This window comes from Branchiostoma belcheri, unplaced genomic scaffold, assembly GCF_001625305.1.
Source record: "Branchiostoma belcheri isolate BF01 breed outbred unplaced genomic scaffold, Haploidv18h27 scaffold5, whole genome shotgun sequence".
In the NCBI taxonomy this organism is placed as follows: domain Eukaryota; kingdom Metazoa; phylum Chordata; class Leptocardii; order Amphioxiformes; family Branchiostomatidae; genus Branchiostoma; species Branchiostoma belcheri.
In genome coordinates this window covers 6,135,163-6,153,958 of record NW_017804131.1, presented here as the reverse complement: position 1 = coordinate 6,153,958, position 18,796 = coordinate 6,135,163, and the positions used below count along the sequence as shown (strand labels likewise).

General features: G+C 40.8%; 1 protein-coding gene across 1 annotated transcript in view; it reads right to left on the bottom strand.

The window, feature by feature from the left end:
- Positions 1-67: 67 nt before the first annotated feature.
- Positions 68-18,796, bottom strand: part of LOC109479711 — a 21,749-nt gene continuing 3,020 nt past the window's right edge. Inside the window, exons 4-23 of the mRNA XM_019781701.1 lie at positions 18,567-18,676; positions 18,008-18,164; positions 17,140-17,228; positions 15,708-15,851; positions 14,802-14,922; positions 14,540-14,611; positions 14,068-14,139; positions 13,379-13,450; positions 10,942-11,208; positions 9,860-10,022; positions 8,652-8,912; positions 7,856-7,936; positions 7,266-7,469; positions 6,258-6,578; positions 5,298-5,621; positions 4,178-4,303; positions 3,400-3,495; positions 2,899-3,049; positions 1,408-1,539; positions 68-363 (exon numbers count right to left, since the gene is read on the bottom strand). Of these exons, the coding sequence (XP_019637260.1) occupies positions 137-363; positions 1,408-1,539; positions 2,899-3,049; positions 3,400-3,495; positions 4,178-4,303; positions 5,298-5,621; positions 6,258-6,578; positions 7,266-7,469; positions 7,856-7,936; positions 8,652-8,912; positions 9,860-10,022; positions 10,942-11,208; positions 13,379-13,450; positions 14,068-14,139; positions 14,540-14,611; positions 14,802-14,922; positions 15,708-15,851; positions 17,140-17,228; positions 18,008-18,164; positions 18,567-18,676 (3,190 nt within the window). The 3' untranslated portion in view covers positions 68-136. The remainder of the gene's footprint in view (positions 364-1,407; positions 1,540-2,898; positions 3,050-3,399; positions 3,496-4,177; positions 4,304-5,297; positions 5,622-6,257; positions 6,579-7,265; positions 7,470-7,855; positions 7,937-8,651; positions 8,913-9,859; positions 10,023-10,941; positions 11,209-13,378; positions 13,451-14,067; positions 14,140-14,539; positions 14,612-14,801; positions 14,923-15,707; positions 15,852-17,139; positions 17,229-18,007; positions 18,165-18,566; positions 18,677-18,796) is intronic.

Genomic DNA, 18,796 nt, shown 5'->3' with positions numbered 1-18,796 from the left:
AGAGGATGTCATCCATAAAATTTACTTGCTGTGGCCCTATACTAAGTAATCCACAACAGAAAGAAGGTATCAACATAGTTTATTATCTTTCATTTGACATCATTGTAAGCTTCTGTTTGACCTGCTTGGGTGAGCCTCACAGGTTAATTACAAGGTTCTTTGGGATCTCCACACCCCTGTAGTTGGTCACCACACTGCCCTTGAAGTGGAGTTCGACCTGTGTGACCCGGCTCAGGTCCAGGCCTGGGTTCAGGCTGGGCAGCAGCTGGATGACCCAGGTGGTGAAGGGAGTGGTCTGGTAGAAGTAACCCGTGAAACTCTGATGTACTTCTCCATCCACGATGATGTCACTCCCAGGAAGTCCTGGAGTGAAGGAAAATGTCATTGCTGTATATACGTAAAAACTACACAAACCATAAAAACTTACAAGAAACCAACTTCTTTTATTTATTTATTTATTCATCTTGAAGACACATCTTGATTTCCAAAGGGAGCTCAATACAGAAAATAAGGTAATATAAAATAATAGTGATTAAACGTAACAGTGAAATCATAAATCAAAATACAAGGTCTGTCAGAGGTGAGATGTCAGAGGTCAAACTCCAAATAATATACAAACTTAGGAATAGTAGATCATATATAATAAAGTACTTGAACATAATAGTAATAAATCATAAATCAAATAATCGTATACAAATCAAAGAAATAACAAAAAATGCTTAAATCATAATCGGTCAGTGTTCGAAAGGAGTGAAGTGTCAGAAGTTCAGTACTAATCATAAATACAATAATACAGTATCAAACAGTTAACATTTGCAAAGCAAATGCATAACTCTTACCATCACATATGGTCAAGCCTAACAAACTGATGCTATTGTCTGATGTCTATTCTTACTCAAACACATGTACATGTATATGCATTTGTATGTGATGGCCAGGTCCTCTAACTCAGTACTGGCACTTTGCTACATGATGTAACCCAACACCACAGGGTGTTTGCTACAGTTCCAGTTACCATGGTGACAGACGTCTGGTCCAGGTCATTGACAGTATTTGCTTGGGGAGGAAGAAGAAACAGAGCAAAAGCAATACGTTTTCCTTGAGATCCTGCAGCGAAGTTAAATATAACTAGAAAGGTAACATTTGCAAAGCAAATGCATAAAGTTTACCTTCACATATGGTCTGCTCTGTTAATTCTTACTCAAACACATTCATATATATATGGTGACAGGAGTCTAAATCCCTCCTGCTATAAAATTGCAACATGATGTAACCCAACACTAAAGTCACAGCCGTCTGGTTCAGGTCATCGACCTTATTTGGAGAAGAAGAAACAGAGCAAAAATATGATATGATTTTCTCCTGATTACTGGCCTTTGTTATTTTTGTATTGGTAGTTTGACTCACCGTTAGGGTTGTACTCGAACCGCCTCTTGACAGGCAGGCTGGCGAACTCGTAGTCCGTGCCCTGGTAGCGATCCTGGAACTCTCCACTGTTACTGATGGACACACGCAGGTGACTGCCGGTGTTGTCGGCACCTGGTGGAAGCAACGAAGAGTTATATATTGTCCGACTAACAACTTTTCTTGATTCTTCAGCAGTTATAGAGCTGCCACCTAGCTCATTGACACGTGTCTAGACCCCTATCGTACATGTAAGCCCCAGTCTGGATGCAACGTACCCCGATCGATTCTCACATCGGTTGGAAACTCGTGTACGAAGCATATATCAAAGCACAACCGCACACCTCTAGATCTGGAGCAAAGAATTTTCCAATTTTGTAGCTCAAAGTAGAAGATGAAGTCCACTTTGTTATTGATTGTAGTTTATATAGTAATGAAAGAAATAATCTTTTTAGATATATTACAAGTACGTTCCCATACTTCCAATACTTGCCTAATATTGAAAATTTATCTTTCTTATGCGCTTTGATCATCCTGTATTATACAAACCCATTTCAAATTATATTTTTAACATCACAAAGAAACGAGAAGACGCCGAACCTCTGTATTAGAGTAGTTTTAGAGCTGTTTGTACTACAAACATATGGCATGAATGTACAATAAAGGTTATCATTCATTAATAATCCGCAGGAAGATCTTTCTGTGGATGCAAGACAGTATCAAATTGGCAAGACAGTATCCGTTTGGCTCACGTACTGACAAAATGATACCAGTGTAAAAAAAGAAAGCCTGATGGAAGGTCAAAAACAAACCCAAGCAAAGCCTAAACCTCTTCTTGGAGAGTTTATCATTAGCATGGATGACCAAGGATGACAAATATCTCTTGTGGGGTCATGTGGCATAACGGTAGGGTGTTCGAACCCTGCCATGCCACCGAATTTGTGTCCTTAGGAAAGGAACATTACACGATTTTACTCGGGTGAAAATGAGTATTGTATTGTCCTCCGTGTTGATGACGGCATAAAAATAAGTTGAAAAGACTTGAGTGTGCCGTCACCGCGTCTTGTGATTACATTTTGGGAAAAATTAAACTTTATTCGCAAGATCATGCCCGAAGGCTAATTGCTTTTACAATCAAGTATAATACTCATTGCAATACAGTAACAGGAGACAGGTAACAACTGTCTGGAAAAAAAACTTCTACTACTACGCTAGCTATTATGGGGTTCGACTTCTTCTTTGAAGGCAGTGGATAATGAATAGTCCCACATTCTGCATAATTAGTGGGTTTTGTGATCTTAGTAGAAATGAAGTTTTTTGGTGATCTTCTAAATGACGAAAGGATGGAGAAATTGTTGTAACTGTCTGAAATAATCTGTTTCTTTCGGTCTCATAGTGAGGACACTGGCTAACAAAATGTATTTCATTTTCCACTGCATTCATTGTACAATATTTACATAATCTCTCGTGCAGGGTAGTTTTCTATTAAAATACCTCTGATGTACGCCCGGATCCTCTCTATCCTGACGCGGTCCCAGCCGCTGAAGGTAGGGTCGCTCATGTCCAGGGTGAAGCTGAGAGAACCTGTCTGTTTCAGCTGGTCGATCGGACATCTGTCGATACCCTGGCAGTCATCGGCGTTAATCTACAGAGGAAATATGTTATACATATGTACAAAGTTAATTTCATATTCTTGGCTTCTAATTTCAAGCATCAACTTGGTAAACATTAGATAACATAGATGGTGTCGATAGGCCTAAGAACATGCTTTATTACCAAAAGGTATCGGTTGTCTTAAATTATAAAGTAGCCTTTATAAGTGACGCTACAAGTAATGTAAAAGGCGTACATGTATTATCTTATGTAGAGATTAAACAAAGTAGATGAAGCTAATTATACCTAGAGTCACCTTTGTTAGAATAAGCAAACAAATAGCAGATCTAGAAACCATTTTAAAGCGGAACTTCCATTGAACCATAGTAAAAGAAGTCGTACCGAGTCAGACAGGTTGATCTGAATATCGTCGAAGGGTTGTGGCACTCTGGTGAAGCTGCCTAGGCTGGCCTGGGCGTCACGGTTGGCGTTGTTGATCTAATGATGTGAAAACAAACGTCTGCTTCGTTATGGTGGTCATGAAATAGGTGGAACTTGTTTGTAACATCATATTTTTCTCATCATTGGAGTGTCACCAAAACATCAGGTCTTAGCTAAGATATCAAATTCATTGTAATTTTTCTTTGGCATCAATAGCTGTGCACACACAATTTTAAATGGATATTATTGAACCATATCAAAATTACGAATTAGTGACCATAATGTACACATAGAAACCGGCAGACATAACCGGACTCCTGTAGAAGATAGACTAAGGTTTGTAACTCTGGTAGCGTAGAAGATGAAATACATTTTGTACTTGATTGTAAATTGTTTGATATTAACGTGACACACTATTTAGAACAATCCACTTAGACAAACTGTATAAAGGTAGAACAAGGAAAGAGGTATTCAGCCATCTCATGTCCACCAGTAATGACCATACAATAGAAAAACTATGTGAGTTTATCTCCAATTGCTTCAAAAAGAGAGAAGAAATCCTCAAGGCCTAGATTAGTTTATTCTCTAGTAGTTGTTAAGACTTTTACGTCATTCTGTTATCATTGTATCCTATGTATCATGTTACTCAGTACATGTAACATCACATTCTGATGCATGTATGCATTTAGCCCCATGGGCATGAACATGCAAATAAAGATTCATATTATTATTGATGTACCTTTTGTAGCAGAGTAAGCATGTCATCGCTCAGGCTGGGTCTGTAGTTACTGCCGCACTGCCGGAACTGGAAGTAGAAGTACGAGCCGCAGTAGTCCAGTAGGATGTTGTTCATGCCCAGTTTCACCTGGAAAAGCAGCAAACGCAATTGTTAGCACCGGTAACAATGGGTTATATAGAGAGGGTATAGTAATTTAGACATCTAGTGGCTAGTCCTAGCAGTAATGATTGTTTAAAAATCTGTAGCTAGTACATATAAAAGGCAAAGTGCTAGTGTAGCTAGTACATATAAAAGGCAAAGTGCTAGTGTAGCTAGTACATATAAAAGGCAAAGTGCTAGTGTAGCTAGTACATATAAAAGGCAAAGTGCTAGTGTAGCTAGTACATATAAAAGGCAAAGTGCCTGAAAGAAAATGTTGCATCAACAACATCCCCAGTGCCAAACTTGACAAACTTTGTTGTATCCTGAACCGTGTTCCGGCACTGTTTTGAATAGTCCAAGCATATCCATACCTGGGGGAAATCTACGTTCTTGGACACGCGTACGTTATCCACAACCGTGCCTGATAGTGATACTTACCTTAACCCATTCATGCATAGGTCGATGAAGGTACGTTAGACATCCAGGTAATACGATACGCCAAAAAGCAGTCACTCAAGCAACTGGATATTTTTATTTTTGTTTTGTATTGATTTATTTCGCACAAAAAACAAGATACAATTAGTGAAGTAAATTAAATAAAAAACACTGAGCAGGAGAGGAAGAAGCCTTAAAGGCTTGTACAAGTCCTTCTCCTTAAACATAACAAAACAATCACACTTAAACTGATTAAATGAAATATTTAAATGAAAACAAGGCAACTAAAGAGAAAATATCAACAAATCGTACATAAGTAACCATCATACAGTTAAAAACAAAATTATAGCAAGATAAACTAATGAAGAAGATAAGCAACACTTGAATAAATCAAATCAAGAAGTATGGCAGGAATTAAGCTAATAGAATGTTGGATATGATTTTGGAAACGGTCAGACGTTTCAGCTAGTATCCACTAGCTTTCGTCAGTGACTGAAAAGATAGGGAAGAGACGGATCTGAATAAGAGATCGCGAGAAACATACCTGGAAGGCTTGCATCCCCGCCGCAGCTTCTGTCTCCAGACTGATCTCCCTCCGACTCTCGTCAAGAGAGATTTGCGCCTGGATGCGGTCTCTCTCCCGCTCGGATGCCTTCAGCCAGCGCTGCCCGCTCTGGTACTGCACCATCATCTGTGCCAGGGCGATGGTCTGCTCGCTCACGGCCTTCCCCCACTGACTGGTGTCCGACAGCGCGCGCCGGTACTTCCCGGAGCCCCGGATCTTCTGCACGTTGCCGTGTCCGAGCAGCACGTCCGCGGCCACCTTCAGGTTACTCCACTCCACCAGCGACACGTGCAGGTCCGCAGCCTGTTTGTTTATTGGCATATAATCAAAGAAATAGAATTAACATAACGTAACGTAACGTAATGTAATGTAACATAACATAACATGACGTAACGTAACGTAACGTAACGTAACGTAACATAACGTAACGTAACATAACATAACATAACATAACGTAACATAACATAACATAACATAACGTAACATAACATAACATAACATAACGTAACATAGCATAACGTAACATAGCATAACGTAACATAACATAACGTAACATAACATAACATAACATAACATAACATAACATAACATAACATAACATAACATAACATAACATAACATAACATAACATAACATAACATAACATAACATAACATAAAGGCAGATATGCAGGGAAGATAAAAAGCCGTTATGGCCTGTCCACGATCTTCCCCCGACAAAATAAATTATGATACATTCTACATCATAATAGAAATTGATGAATAGTACAAATGATATTAAAAAATATAATCATGATTATTATTAGATAAGAACAAATGATTATCAAGTAACGTAATATGGTGGATATGATGGATAAACCGGATAGGACGTCAATGTTGTAAATGCGATATTTGAATGAAGTTCTTATCTATAACGAAGATGCAAACTTATAACAGTAACCTGTTGGACATCCAAGATGTAGTCCTCGTACTCCGCCAGTGACAAGTCCTCCACCGCCGCCATGGTTTCATCGAGAATCGCGTCGAAGTCGGCCAGTTGGTCAAACAGTGCAGACAGCATCTTGATGGTGTTGGCGATGTCGACCACCGCGCCGATCAGTTCTTGGATGTCCGCGACTGAGTCGTCTTCCGGAGGCTGAGCTCCCAGCGTGAAGATGGAGAGGATGGCCCTGAGGAAGCCGAAGGCGGCCTTCGCGGCTTGCTCCTGCTTGTACTGCTCGATTCCTTCCTCGAAGGCGAGCCGTGCGTCGTCAAGAGCCACCTACAAAGTGAAGTTAAAATTGATCTTAGGTGGTTTACGTACGTTGGTGAAGGTTGGACATCCAGGTAAGATAAGATTAAAAAATAGTTACTCAAGCAACTGGATATGATTTTGGAAAAGTCATATCCAGTTGCTTGAGTAACTTTTTTTGGCTTATGTGGTATAGTCGTTAGGATTTCTGGCTTAAAATCCAGCCAGGCCCGGGTTCGATTCCCAGCACTGGAACCACTGAAATAAATAGAGGCGAGGAGAAAACACGAGATCTCGGAATCGAAACCTAGCCCGGACCGCCAGCTCACGAACCTAACGCACTAACCGCTGGGCCAAAAGGTTTGGATCCGTTAGTTGGTGGCTCTTGAATCACACTGTTACAATACTTCTATAGGTAACAGGTATCCTGTCATCGAATGGTGTTTTGAATTGGCTGTAAGTGTGCACGTCACACTTCAAAGAATCCACCTGTCAACCCTCATTGGGTCTGCCTATTGAGGACGACCAGAGTGACTGGTCAAAAGCTCTAGGTGAGAGAAGTATATTGTCAGTAAGGTATAGGGTAAGTGAGAGAAGTGTTGGATCAAAAGTTTTAACTTTAAACATGTAACTACAAACACAGATGAACTTGCATGATAGTATAAGTGTGGATTAGAATGTTAATTAGATTGTTAAATGTATCATGAACATATATACCTTAGACTCCTCAAAGCGAACCTTCATGTCGACCCTGGTCTGTTTGGTGCGCTCGATCTCCTGCTCCAGATCGGCCAGGTCCTGCGCCTGGAGGGTCGTGACGTCATTGACACGTGACAACAGCGCCCGTGCGGCCTCCAGTCGTATGTTAATGGACTGAGTCCTGTCCATCAGGCGGTTATACTCCTGACGGTACACGTTGATCTGCAATATAAGGTAAAGGGATTAGCATGAATGTTCATCTGAGTTGTTAAATTACATCACGACACTTATGTAAATATTGAAGTTATTATTTCACATGGAGTGTCCGGGCCACACAGTTTCCCTGGAAGGGGTCAACAATCTGGACACTGAACGCGACTATTTTGCGAGAGGAGTGAAGGAAGCCATCTACATCAGGGCACACCAACCTTCGCTCAACCGGGATGGTGGGCGGTACCGACTTCTGACGAACTTTGACCCAGTGCTGACGTCACACATGGGAAAAACTCATCGGCCGATGAAGACCGATAGGAAATTCGTTCAAAAAGACCATATATATATCTAGACGATTACCATATGTGGCTGAAAAAAATGTGTCTAGGACTTACCTGACTGTAGTAGTTACTGAGCATGTTCTGATACACAGCCATGGACATGTACGGTACGTAATGGTACCCAGCCCCTGCTAACTGTGTGATGAAACATACAAAATAGTAGTTAGTTTTCTTAAGGCAGCTGGCGGCATGATATAAATTACAGCAAGATAACGTTATGTACTTCAACCAACATGCTATTAGATATTTAAGTGGCTATGCCATTCTAACACAAGTAAAATCCTAATGTCCAAGCAGATCCTATGTCCAGATCCAATGTCCAGATGGGTGTCCATTAGCCACTGGACGGCTGAGAACTCTCCCTAGATTATCAGTTCTAACCGTAACGCTTTTGCCGACAGACGTCTACTCGGAAAGTAGTAAAATCCGTAATAAAAATAGTCAGTTTGCCTCTTTGTCGTACTAAACTTATTTATTTACTTTATTCACATTCATTTTTCTAGGATTGGGCAAAAAGCTATGAAACTTATATTATGTCAGCCCTCTCCTCACACATAAAAGGAAACAATAAAACAAAGTAATGATGATGATAAGAAAGGACAAAGGTACATTATGAGCTGATGTACAAATCAAAATTAATCAACTAAATAAAAAAAAACGTCCTGTCTGCAAAATAAAGTTGAAAACCACATGAAATATTTTACAGTTGTTGACAAACGACAATGAGGGGTTACAGCTGAGAATGGTTGAACATAGGGTGTTGTCGGTGGCGTTGTTTATGTCAAATGGCAGGATGTTAGTTAAAGATGATAACATGTCAATACGTTCTAAACTTAGACCCCTCGATTACCTTGAGTTGTGCCTTTGCTTGCACGGCGTCAGAATGGACTACACCTATGGCACCACCCCTGCGGGACTGGGCAATGGTCCAGTCCAGCATGCGCATGGGCAGGCTGCGCGGATCGCTCAGGTCATGACTGTCGGCCAGAATGCGTGCACACTGGACAGTCAGACCCAGCACGTCCTTGTCGGCTTGGGCGGTCAGGGCGGAGCTGGACGTCTGGCTACAGGGGTACGGCATCGCGTAGGACTCGTTCGTTACCAGGTTCACCTAAAAGAAGAAGGAGATCCACAATAACTATGGTGTCAATAGTATATGTATAATATGTGCCCATGCAAGAAGAACGTATAATAATAATAATAATAATAATAATGGTTTATTTGTTTCATGTAAAACTCCTAACAATGGTTCCCACATGGCAGTCACAGACTGAATTGCGTGGGGGTTCCATTAACAACAGTTGGTATTCATACTAAAAACATTAACTATATAGGGTACAACATTAAAAGCGTAGTTATACTGTAACTGAATTACACAAGATTAACAAATTTAAAAGATTTAAAAGATCTCATGACGACACATTATACAATATCTCAAAATCTCGGAATTTGACGCATTATACAATATCTCAAAATCTCGGAAATTTGACGCATTATACAATATCTCAAAATCTCGGAATTTGACGCATTATACAATATCTCAAAATCTCGGAATTTGACGCATTATACAATATCTCAAAATCTCGGAAATTTGACGCACATAGACGATTTGCGAGCATTAGAAACCACTAGGTGAACAATTTACAATAGTATACATCTGGAACAATTCACAATAGTATACATCTTTTGTCCAAAAAATTATGTAGCCTCTATCTTGTTGTTTAGAGCCCAGTCACGTTGGTCGTAAGATGAAAATTGTGTCTTGGGATAGTCGTGCTTGGGTCCTGCAGAATTTAACTGTCTTGTTACGGAAAAGGCTGTCTTAAAGATGCTTGTCGGTGCTGGCTCTGTCACAGTCTGCTTGAAATTTCTACGTCATCAAAATCTTACGACGACCTACGTTGAATGTGACCGTGTCGATAGAAATTAACGATATTCATAAAATATTAGAAGTAACGTAATCTTACAGATCGTCCCTAAGTCAGTCAATGGACATTTATAGAAAGATTCTTTTCAAAGTGGCCTCTAGAATGGCATAATAGTGACGAACTCGTTCACCTTCAGCCGGCCGCCGATGTTGATGTTGATTTGCTGCCAGTTGTCGTCCAGTTTGCCACAGCTGACCATGGGACCGGAGTGCTGACCGCTCGGCAGGCTGAAGGACAGGTAGCCGTCATCCGTCCAGAACTCGCGCGCGTTGATGGTCAAGTCGAAGTTGAAGCTGAAAAGAAAATTTTAAATAAGAAAAAAAACTTTCATATGGGGAGATCGACATCAATGCAGTACGTTTCTTTTTACCTAGTTTATTGGGTTTCGGGTGGCCTTTTTGGAGGATACATATGTATTGTTTTCTTACTTTTTTCTTACATGGTGTATGTTCAACACAAAGGAATTTTCAAACTTTTAGCTGACTCTTTGGCCTTCTTCAGGTTTGAGTTACCAAATTTCCCTGAACACGTGACCTTGTACGTTACTTACCTTTTTTTATTAAGAAAAACAGTGATGAATATAGGACCCAAAGTGACTGCGACGTTAGGCACAACTTATATTCCAGCAGTCACTTTTACAATGTAAAGCAAATGTATTTCACAAGACGTTTGAAAAAGAGTGGGAGAGACCTAATTCACCAGTTTCCCATCCCCAGAATGCAATGCGAAAAAAGGGGGGTAACCCCCATTTGCATAGGACTTGAAGGCATCGGAATAATCCTGTTGACGTTAAACAGCTTGCTTTTCAGTGTGTTTTGAGGTGTTGGGGCATTTTATCCTCAACATTAATTAAATTACTATGGGTTGAATCTGAAAAAAAATAGAGAATGAATTTTTTTGGAATATGTGGTTTGTAACGTTATAGTGGTAACGCTATACTGATGCTGTAACGTTACAAACCACATGTTCCATGTTGAAAAGAACACTAAAACTTCATTCTCTATTTGTTGTCAGATTCGGCCCAAACTAATTTAATTAATGTTGTTAATAAAATGCCCCAACACCTCAAAACACAGCAAGCTGTTTAACGTCAACAGGATCATTCCGATGCCTTCAGTCCTATGCAAATGAGGGTTACCCCCCTATTTTCGCATTGCATTCTGGGGATGGGAAACTGGTGAATTGAAGCGTGAGTGAAAACATGCTACTTACCTTACGCCAACCGACGTCACCACGGTGTTAGCGTAGATAGTGACCGACTGCGTGGCGTCGCTGACGTAATAGAACAGGTCCGCCAGGTCGAAGTACAGCTTCTTGATGACCAGGTGTGACTGCAGACGGCTCCAGTCCTGAGGCCCGTTCAGGTAACTCGGGTCCCCGCAGGAGGAGTAACAGTTGGACCCGGGGCAGCTCACGCCTGGGAACGACTCGGGCTGGTAGGACCACGTGAACCTGACGCGTGTACTAGACGACAGGTAGCTGTAAACGGGCAACAGTAAAATGTTCTGGATTATGACTTCAGAATCAGATTCAGATTGGCTTTATTAATGTTGCAGTGGAGTACACTGAATTAAGATCAATATTACATAAAAGTACAAAATAATGGTTGGCGATATAGGGTTAAAAGGTAGTGCAATAGCACAATACAGTGTATGATTAAAATGTAGTACAATAATCAATAAAAGAGGAGCGTCATATATACAAAGAATTGGTCGTGACAGTAAGAGAATATTCGCTCATTGACAATGCATTAAAAATAAATTACAGATTAAAAGGCTCCCACCATCTTTAACACCGCCATTGACCATGTCATGGCAAAGACAGTATCCCAGAGCAGCTGTGGTGCAAGCTTTGGCAACGTCACCATCTCCGACCTGGACTATGCGGATGATGTAGCCATTCTTGCCGAAGTAGTACAGGTGCTCAAGCATGCCCTGGAAGCCATGAACTTGGAGACACAACCCCTCGGACTGATGATTAGCTGGGGAAAGACTAAGGTCCAAAGCTTGAGCGACTTCCAACCGCCTCCTGCTCCCCCAGTGATCGATTCCCATGAGGTGGAGGTTGTCAACAAGTTCAACTACCTCGGTAGCACGATCACCTCCGACTGCAAAAGCTCGGCTGATATCAGGATCCGTGTTGCCCGGGCCGCCACAGCGATGGCCAACCTCAGTAAGATCTGGTCCGACAGACGGCTGTCAGTGCATACCAAGCTCAGGCTCTACAACAGCCTAGTCCTCTCCATCCTGTTGTATGGTGCTGAAGCATGGACTCTGACGTCCACACAGGAGCGGCACTTAGATGCTTTCGATGCCAAATGTTTGCGCAGGATTCTGGGGATTAGGTGGTATGACCGTGTGACCAACATCGCCCTACGCCGGTCAACAAACCAGCCTCCAGTCTCCCAGAAGATTCGAGCTGCCCGCCTCCGACTCTTCGGCCACCTCGCCAGATCATCTCCGCCCTCAGAACCAGCCAGACTACTGCTGGAACCCACACCTACTAACTGGACCCGACCCAGGGGCAGGCCCAGACAGAAGTGGCTGGATGTCCTGTCATCAGACCTGAGAGCAGCGGGCTACAACCTAACTACAGCCTGGGCAGCGGCGCAGAACAGAAGTGCTTGGAGGACAGTTTGCCGGGGCGCTACGCTTCTAGGAGCATGCGGACTTGAGTGAGTGAGTGAGATTAAAAGTCATGCTGGTTCAACAATCGAGTCAGGTAGCGTATTGGTGAGTTTCTGTATCTCTGTGTTTTAGCCTTTGGAATATCAAGGTTTTTACCATTTCTGGTACTTCTGCCTGAGATACTAGATCTGCGTCTGCGACTTGATTTTGTCTTGTAATTTGCTACTTTTGTTAACTACATTATGTTATATTCTCCCCATTATGTTTTCAGTTTTCTCTACGTTATGGTACTTATGTAAAATTTTTCCAGATGATTTTACACATTGTATGATGTTTTGTTTCCTGGGCCTCATTAGAAATCAGCTCGTATAGCTCAGTCGTATTTTAGTCTAGTGCTAAGTACTTTGGGTTGTCGCTGGTAGCATTTAGTATTACATTTGTGTAACATTTTGTATAAATGACAATGAACTTTATTGGATGTTCACGCCCTACACGGGGCAAATGCAATCAAGTTAAATAACTTGGTAACAAGAAGAGAAGAAGCAATTGTTACATTCGTGTGCTATTTCTCTATCTACAGGATCTAACTACAGGATATCTTCTCTCTTTTTGAAACATGTATGAACAAATTTACATAGTTTTTCAATTTTATCATGATAGCGCTTGGATGTCATAATATGTTTGAACAATTCTATTTTCGGCAAGTATGCAAATTTCTTTTCTAACTGTAAGGAGCTAATAAAGGATTTCCGGATGTCACTATATACCGCACATTCTAAAACAAAGTGTGCTTCATCTTCTATACAGTTGTAGTTACATAGAGTGCAAATTCTGCTGTCTGCGGGAGTCTGGTTGTACCTACCGATTTCGATCTGTAATTGGTGATCACTAATCCTTAATTTTGTCATAAAGAAGCCATGTCTTGTGCAAAACGAAACTGTCGGAATCATAGGTATAAGGCATAGATTATATAGCTATAAGGGTTGCTAAAATCTTGTACAATGTAATAAAACTTGACTTACAAGTTCCTCAGACTGGGTATGTTCAGAACTGTTCCCATGGCAAAGTTAGTAAACAGGTTACCGTTCAGCTTCCTGAAAGAAAACATGTTCATTTAGCAATGCCATTTTACCAACGGTACCGTCGAAAAATGTAAACCTTTACTATAACTTTACGCTGTTGCCATTAAGCCCAGTCCGGTCTCTTCAATAATGATTACAAACTCTCGTTATATCATGAAAGTTCATCTGTGTTGGTAGTAATCATAGTAAAACGTTAAACTTTATTCCACACAGTCTCTCTGGACAAAGTTAGAATACTGGACACTGAACAGGACTACTTTCTAAGAGGCATTAAGGAGGCTATATATATCAGAGCACTTCAGCCTTTACTTAATAGAGATGGTGGACGATATAAACTCCCTGGCACTTTTGATCAATTGCTTACGTCACGTATCAGTAAAGTCTCGTGTGAATAAGGTCACGTGTTTGTAAACCGTAACTCTCGCGAGATCACGTTGTGAAGTGATTGGTCATTAATTATCCTGATGAAGGCGACAGTGGTCGCTGAAAATTTGATCTCTGTAAATTGTGTGTTGGAATAAAGTTTAACATTTTACTATACAAACTCTCGTGTTGCGGAGATATCCGTTATTGTCCCATGCCAGCTATAAGTTTTAGCAGTGAGGTAAACAAGACGAACTTGTGCTTACAGTGTCTGAAGACTTCTGAGGTCGTCCATGAGTCCGTACGGCAAGGTGCTGATGTGGTTACCGGACAAGTCTCTACAGGAAAAAAACAGCAATCAGTCAATACATAAGCGCTCTGATATTGCTTTCAAGCACCTGATGACAATTAAATACTGATAACGGTAAAACAAGAAATCGGGGATTTCAGACTTCCGTTGGCCATAGGTATCCGTGGAGCTATGGTCAGGGAAATACGAGATTGAATTACATCTTACTTATTACTTATCATTTGATTGTCTGAAGTAACTTTCCTTCCACGGCTGCGTCATACAGTAAGTTAAATTCTAGACGCCATACATTCATCAAGTTCCTGAATCCATCACACCAGTGAAACTCAATCTCAAATGACTCAATTTCCCATTAGACTCAACACAAACACACATACTAACACCGAAAACAATACTTCCTTTACGGTTAATGAATACTAAAAGCTTACAGTGTGGTGAGTTCGTCAAGTCCGGCCAGTGTGGACACTGGAACACCATGAAGGTCGTTCGACCTCAGATCTCTGTAAATAGTCAGGAACCATTTAATTGCAACAAGGACATTATATATAATTCTTATTCTATTTCTTAAATATTAAGCATTACAATTTCATCTCAGAAAAAAAGTAAAATCACGAATGTCAACAGTCTTACTTTTAAGATGTGCACTTCAATACCTTGTACAATCTATTTCTCAATGATCGAACATCTTACAGATATCTTGTGCTTCTTGGGACGAAGAAGTCAACGTAGCTCAGGGAGTGGCTGTTGCAGCTCACTTTCTTGTCGCTAGTGGAGCACGTGCACTCTCGCTCACCGCATCTGTTCCACCCACCTGATGAAAAACAGCATAAACGTATCGTAGTGGCATTTCCGTTTAAAGTGACTGGTGAGCATATAGAAAATGAATTTCATTTTGTTATGGAATGTACCAAATATGATGTTTTACGTAACAAGCTATTTACATTTCTCGAATCAAGTACAATAGATTTCAATACTCTCCATGTTAGAGACAGATTTGAATATATCTTAACATGTAGTGGTCCCCACAACGCAAAAATAGGTAGATATATAAAGGAATGCTTTGTTATTTGAAAAAAATTCCGAAACTTGTGATTAGCCCACTCGATTGTTACACTCTATCAAAGACTTGTGCTATCCCTTATTATTTGAATAATTATGATATAGATATGTTAGGTTTTATTCGAAATTAGGTCTTGTTCAACACATTTTATTGTTTGTTACTCTCTTTATGTAGTTTTCCATACATTGTACCTTGTGAAATTGTCGTGCAATAAAGTTCTTATCAACCCACTGTCTATGACATGACCATGGTAGAAAATTTCTTTTGTTGTAGTAATATTGACTGCAATGAATAAAAAGGAAGTGATTCAACACACATCGCTGAAGGTTGGACATCAAGGTAATCAGATACGACAAAATACAGTTACTCAAGCAACTGGATATGATTTTGGTAACAGTCAGACGCTTCAGGTAGCATCCATTACCTTTCGTCGGTGATACTAAGAGACTGCAGGAGAAATGCAGGTTTATAAGCATGTACAAGTTTCCGCGCTGCAATTGCGCCCTCATACTGTCAACCTGTGAACGACAACTCACGATAATCGGCCCCGCTGCTACACGTCCCCGTCTGGCACCTGGTGCTGACGCAGCAGTAGTCTCCATCGGGGTCGCACTCGGCAGGGTTCGCCAGGTCTGCCGAGTACCCGTGCCCGCACCGTCCGTCAGGGCGCCAACGGTAACCTGAGAACACATTAGAAGGATGAAGAAATGCAGAAAATCTTATTAAGGCCACAACAAGTAAATTTTATGGATGACATCCTCCGCAGACTCCAAATCTAATGCGAGCGGGCGAAAAGAAAACAAGGCGGGCCGAAAAAAACAAGGTTCCTGCAATTTAAAATTTTGACTCAATCATTATACAAATGGTTTTGATTCAGTAGGAGCATTACATATATACACAGCCAGCATCACAGATCACTGCATCGAAGTAAGAAACAAAACATTAAATCAGAGTCTTTTCTTGTCTCCTCTCTTCATAATATCTGACATCCACCTTCCGGCATGGCAACAGACATCTTTGCCCATTTTTGGCATGTTGACCACTGTCAAAAGGCAAAAAAAATGTCCTTTTCCTTCAAAAATCAGGCGAAAATTAATGCGCGCGCTGATGTCATCCATAAAAATTACTTGTTGTGGCCTAAGTCTGGTACGCACATTCCTGTAGTTGCAAAATCACCTTTAATCTCGAGTATGTTACTTCATTGGTATCCATTAAAGTTTATTACCTTCGACAGGAAGGTTATGTTTTCGGTTGCACCATGGTGCAGTGGCTGTTGTATGGTTTTGTATGTCTACTGTGGATGGATCTTTGTGATATTTGGTAGGTGAGTAGCAGTTAAAGAAACAAAGGTTAAGTTTGAAAATGGTTCACCTGGCGTTTTCCTACGGTACTGCAATGGGTTGTGTAAGTATGTGTGTTTGTATGTCAACAAGAAGCTGCGAATGGTTGCGCATGATACGATCTAGCGGATCTCTAGTTCTTAGTTGTTTTAAGTACAAGTCTTGTTCGTCACATTTTGGGAAAGATGAACATTACCACACGACGCTGCTTTACATGTATGTAATACATTATTATTAGCACTAAACTAAACTAAAGGTTATGGAACTCTGTTCATGCGAGTGTACTAGCTAAGTGTCGTGTTGCATACAATAATTGCTTTCGTATTCTCCTTAAGTTGCCAAGAGGTTGTAGTGCTAGTTCAATGTTTGTACACCTCTCGATCGATACATTCGATGCTAGACGCAGGAAATTGTGTTGTTCCTTCATTAATAGACTTTACACCACTAACAATAGTATTATATGCTGTCTATTGAGGTCTGAGTGTCAGTTCAGAAAAACGTATTTTAAAAATGTGTATAAATTGTTGTATGTTTAGTGTTTCTGTGGTTTTTATGTTTGTACTATGGGGATAACCTGAAATAAAGTCATTCATTTAATCAGATTGTATGGTCTTCGATGGATACTTGCCAGTCTTTACTTGGTAGTAGTCAATTCCGCTGGCGGACTGATAACTTGAGGATGCAGTTGTTCGGTCAGCGGAGCTCAAATAGCAACATCTACTCAAAGGTGAAAAAAAAAACTTCGGTTAAACGATTTAAAACAGCAACATCTGAGTATTTACTTTGCAACAGAAGACCGATCCCGTCTGTGCAATGTAAAGTTCATATCATAATTATTGAATGAAGACTTTTATTGTACATTTGTGTTCTACAGAACTAAGTGCAGGTCGCATGGGTACAGAACATGAACATAAACATATATCATAGAATACTGCTGTAACTTGTGTCTCAAGTATTTGCACTCATAATTTCTGATAGAGGTGCTCGATATGTGGCCCTGGATACGAAATCGGTTGAGTTTGACTTTTAGGAAAATATCTGACACAATTGAATGAAGACAGGTACTGCCAGGAAACGTACATTGGGGAAACAGAGAGATCACGGTCTAGCTCTGCCAGTTCAGAGGTGTTTCAGCACATCCACATAGAGTCACCCGGACATTTTGTTTCACTTGACACTGTAAGGATTTTAGACACTGAACAAGACTATTTCCTGAGAGGGGTGAAGGAAGCCATATACATCAGGGCCCATCACCCTACATTGAACCGCGACGGTGGCCGACATCGTCTACCGGATACCTTTGACCCAGTGTTGACGTCACACTTCAAAGAAGCCACGTGACAAGCTTCACTGGGTCAGTCTACTGAGGAAGACCAGAGTGACTGGTCGAAAGCTCTAGGTGAGAGAATTTTTGGCGTTTTATCAAAGGTTTTAACTTGAAGACAGGTACCGTTTAACGTCGTTAAACGATATTCTATACATCTAAGGAAACATACCCCCAAGAGTGAGTGAAGTCGAAAGACTTGCAGGTGAAGGAGGTTTCTTGAAGACACCGTTGGTAGCAGTCGTCGACAGTCACGCTGCACAGCACCAGGTCGTTGTTGTTGGCGAGTTGGTGGTGTCTCTGGACCTCGAAATAGTCGGACAGAACGCCTGAAGTAGTGGAAAGTGATGCTTTAAGAAACAAAGTTAACTAAAAGGATATAAAATGTCTATCTCAATTCAAGTAACTCCGTACTAATAGTCAATGTACCATGGTTGTCGTAAGTCAAATAGTCATTGCTTGCAAAGTATAACCATATCTTGAAAGTTTATCTGCGTTGGTAGAAGTCATTATGAAGCAAGTTTAAACTGTAATTCCCAAATTTTCGACTGTACAACTCATTCCTTGACAAAGACTGGAGTTAGGTAAGTCCATTTTCTTGTGAGGGAAATTACAGTTTAATCTTGCTTCATAAAACCAATGATGTTAATACTTGTATTAGAGATTTAAAAAAAATTGGTTTCAAGTCAGATGCGTTTTTTTAAACTTCGGAAGGAGTGAGTGAGTCTCACCTGACTTGACTTCGTGGTAGTCATGTGAGCTTGAGGAGACATATGATCCTGAGGACCGCGTCTTCTCACTCAGGTAGCAACAGCCGAAGGAACGGTCGAAGTAGAAGGACCTACAAAGAAGGTCATCATTGTAAGACATTGTAAGTCCAGGTCATTCATTCATAGGGAGAGAGATAGGAAGAGGGAGAGAGGGAGGAAAAGAGAGAGGGAGAGGGAGAGAGAGGGAGAGG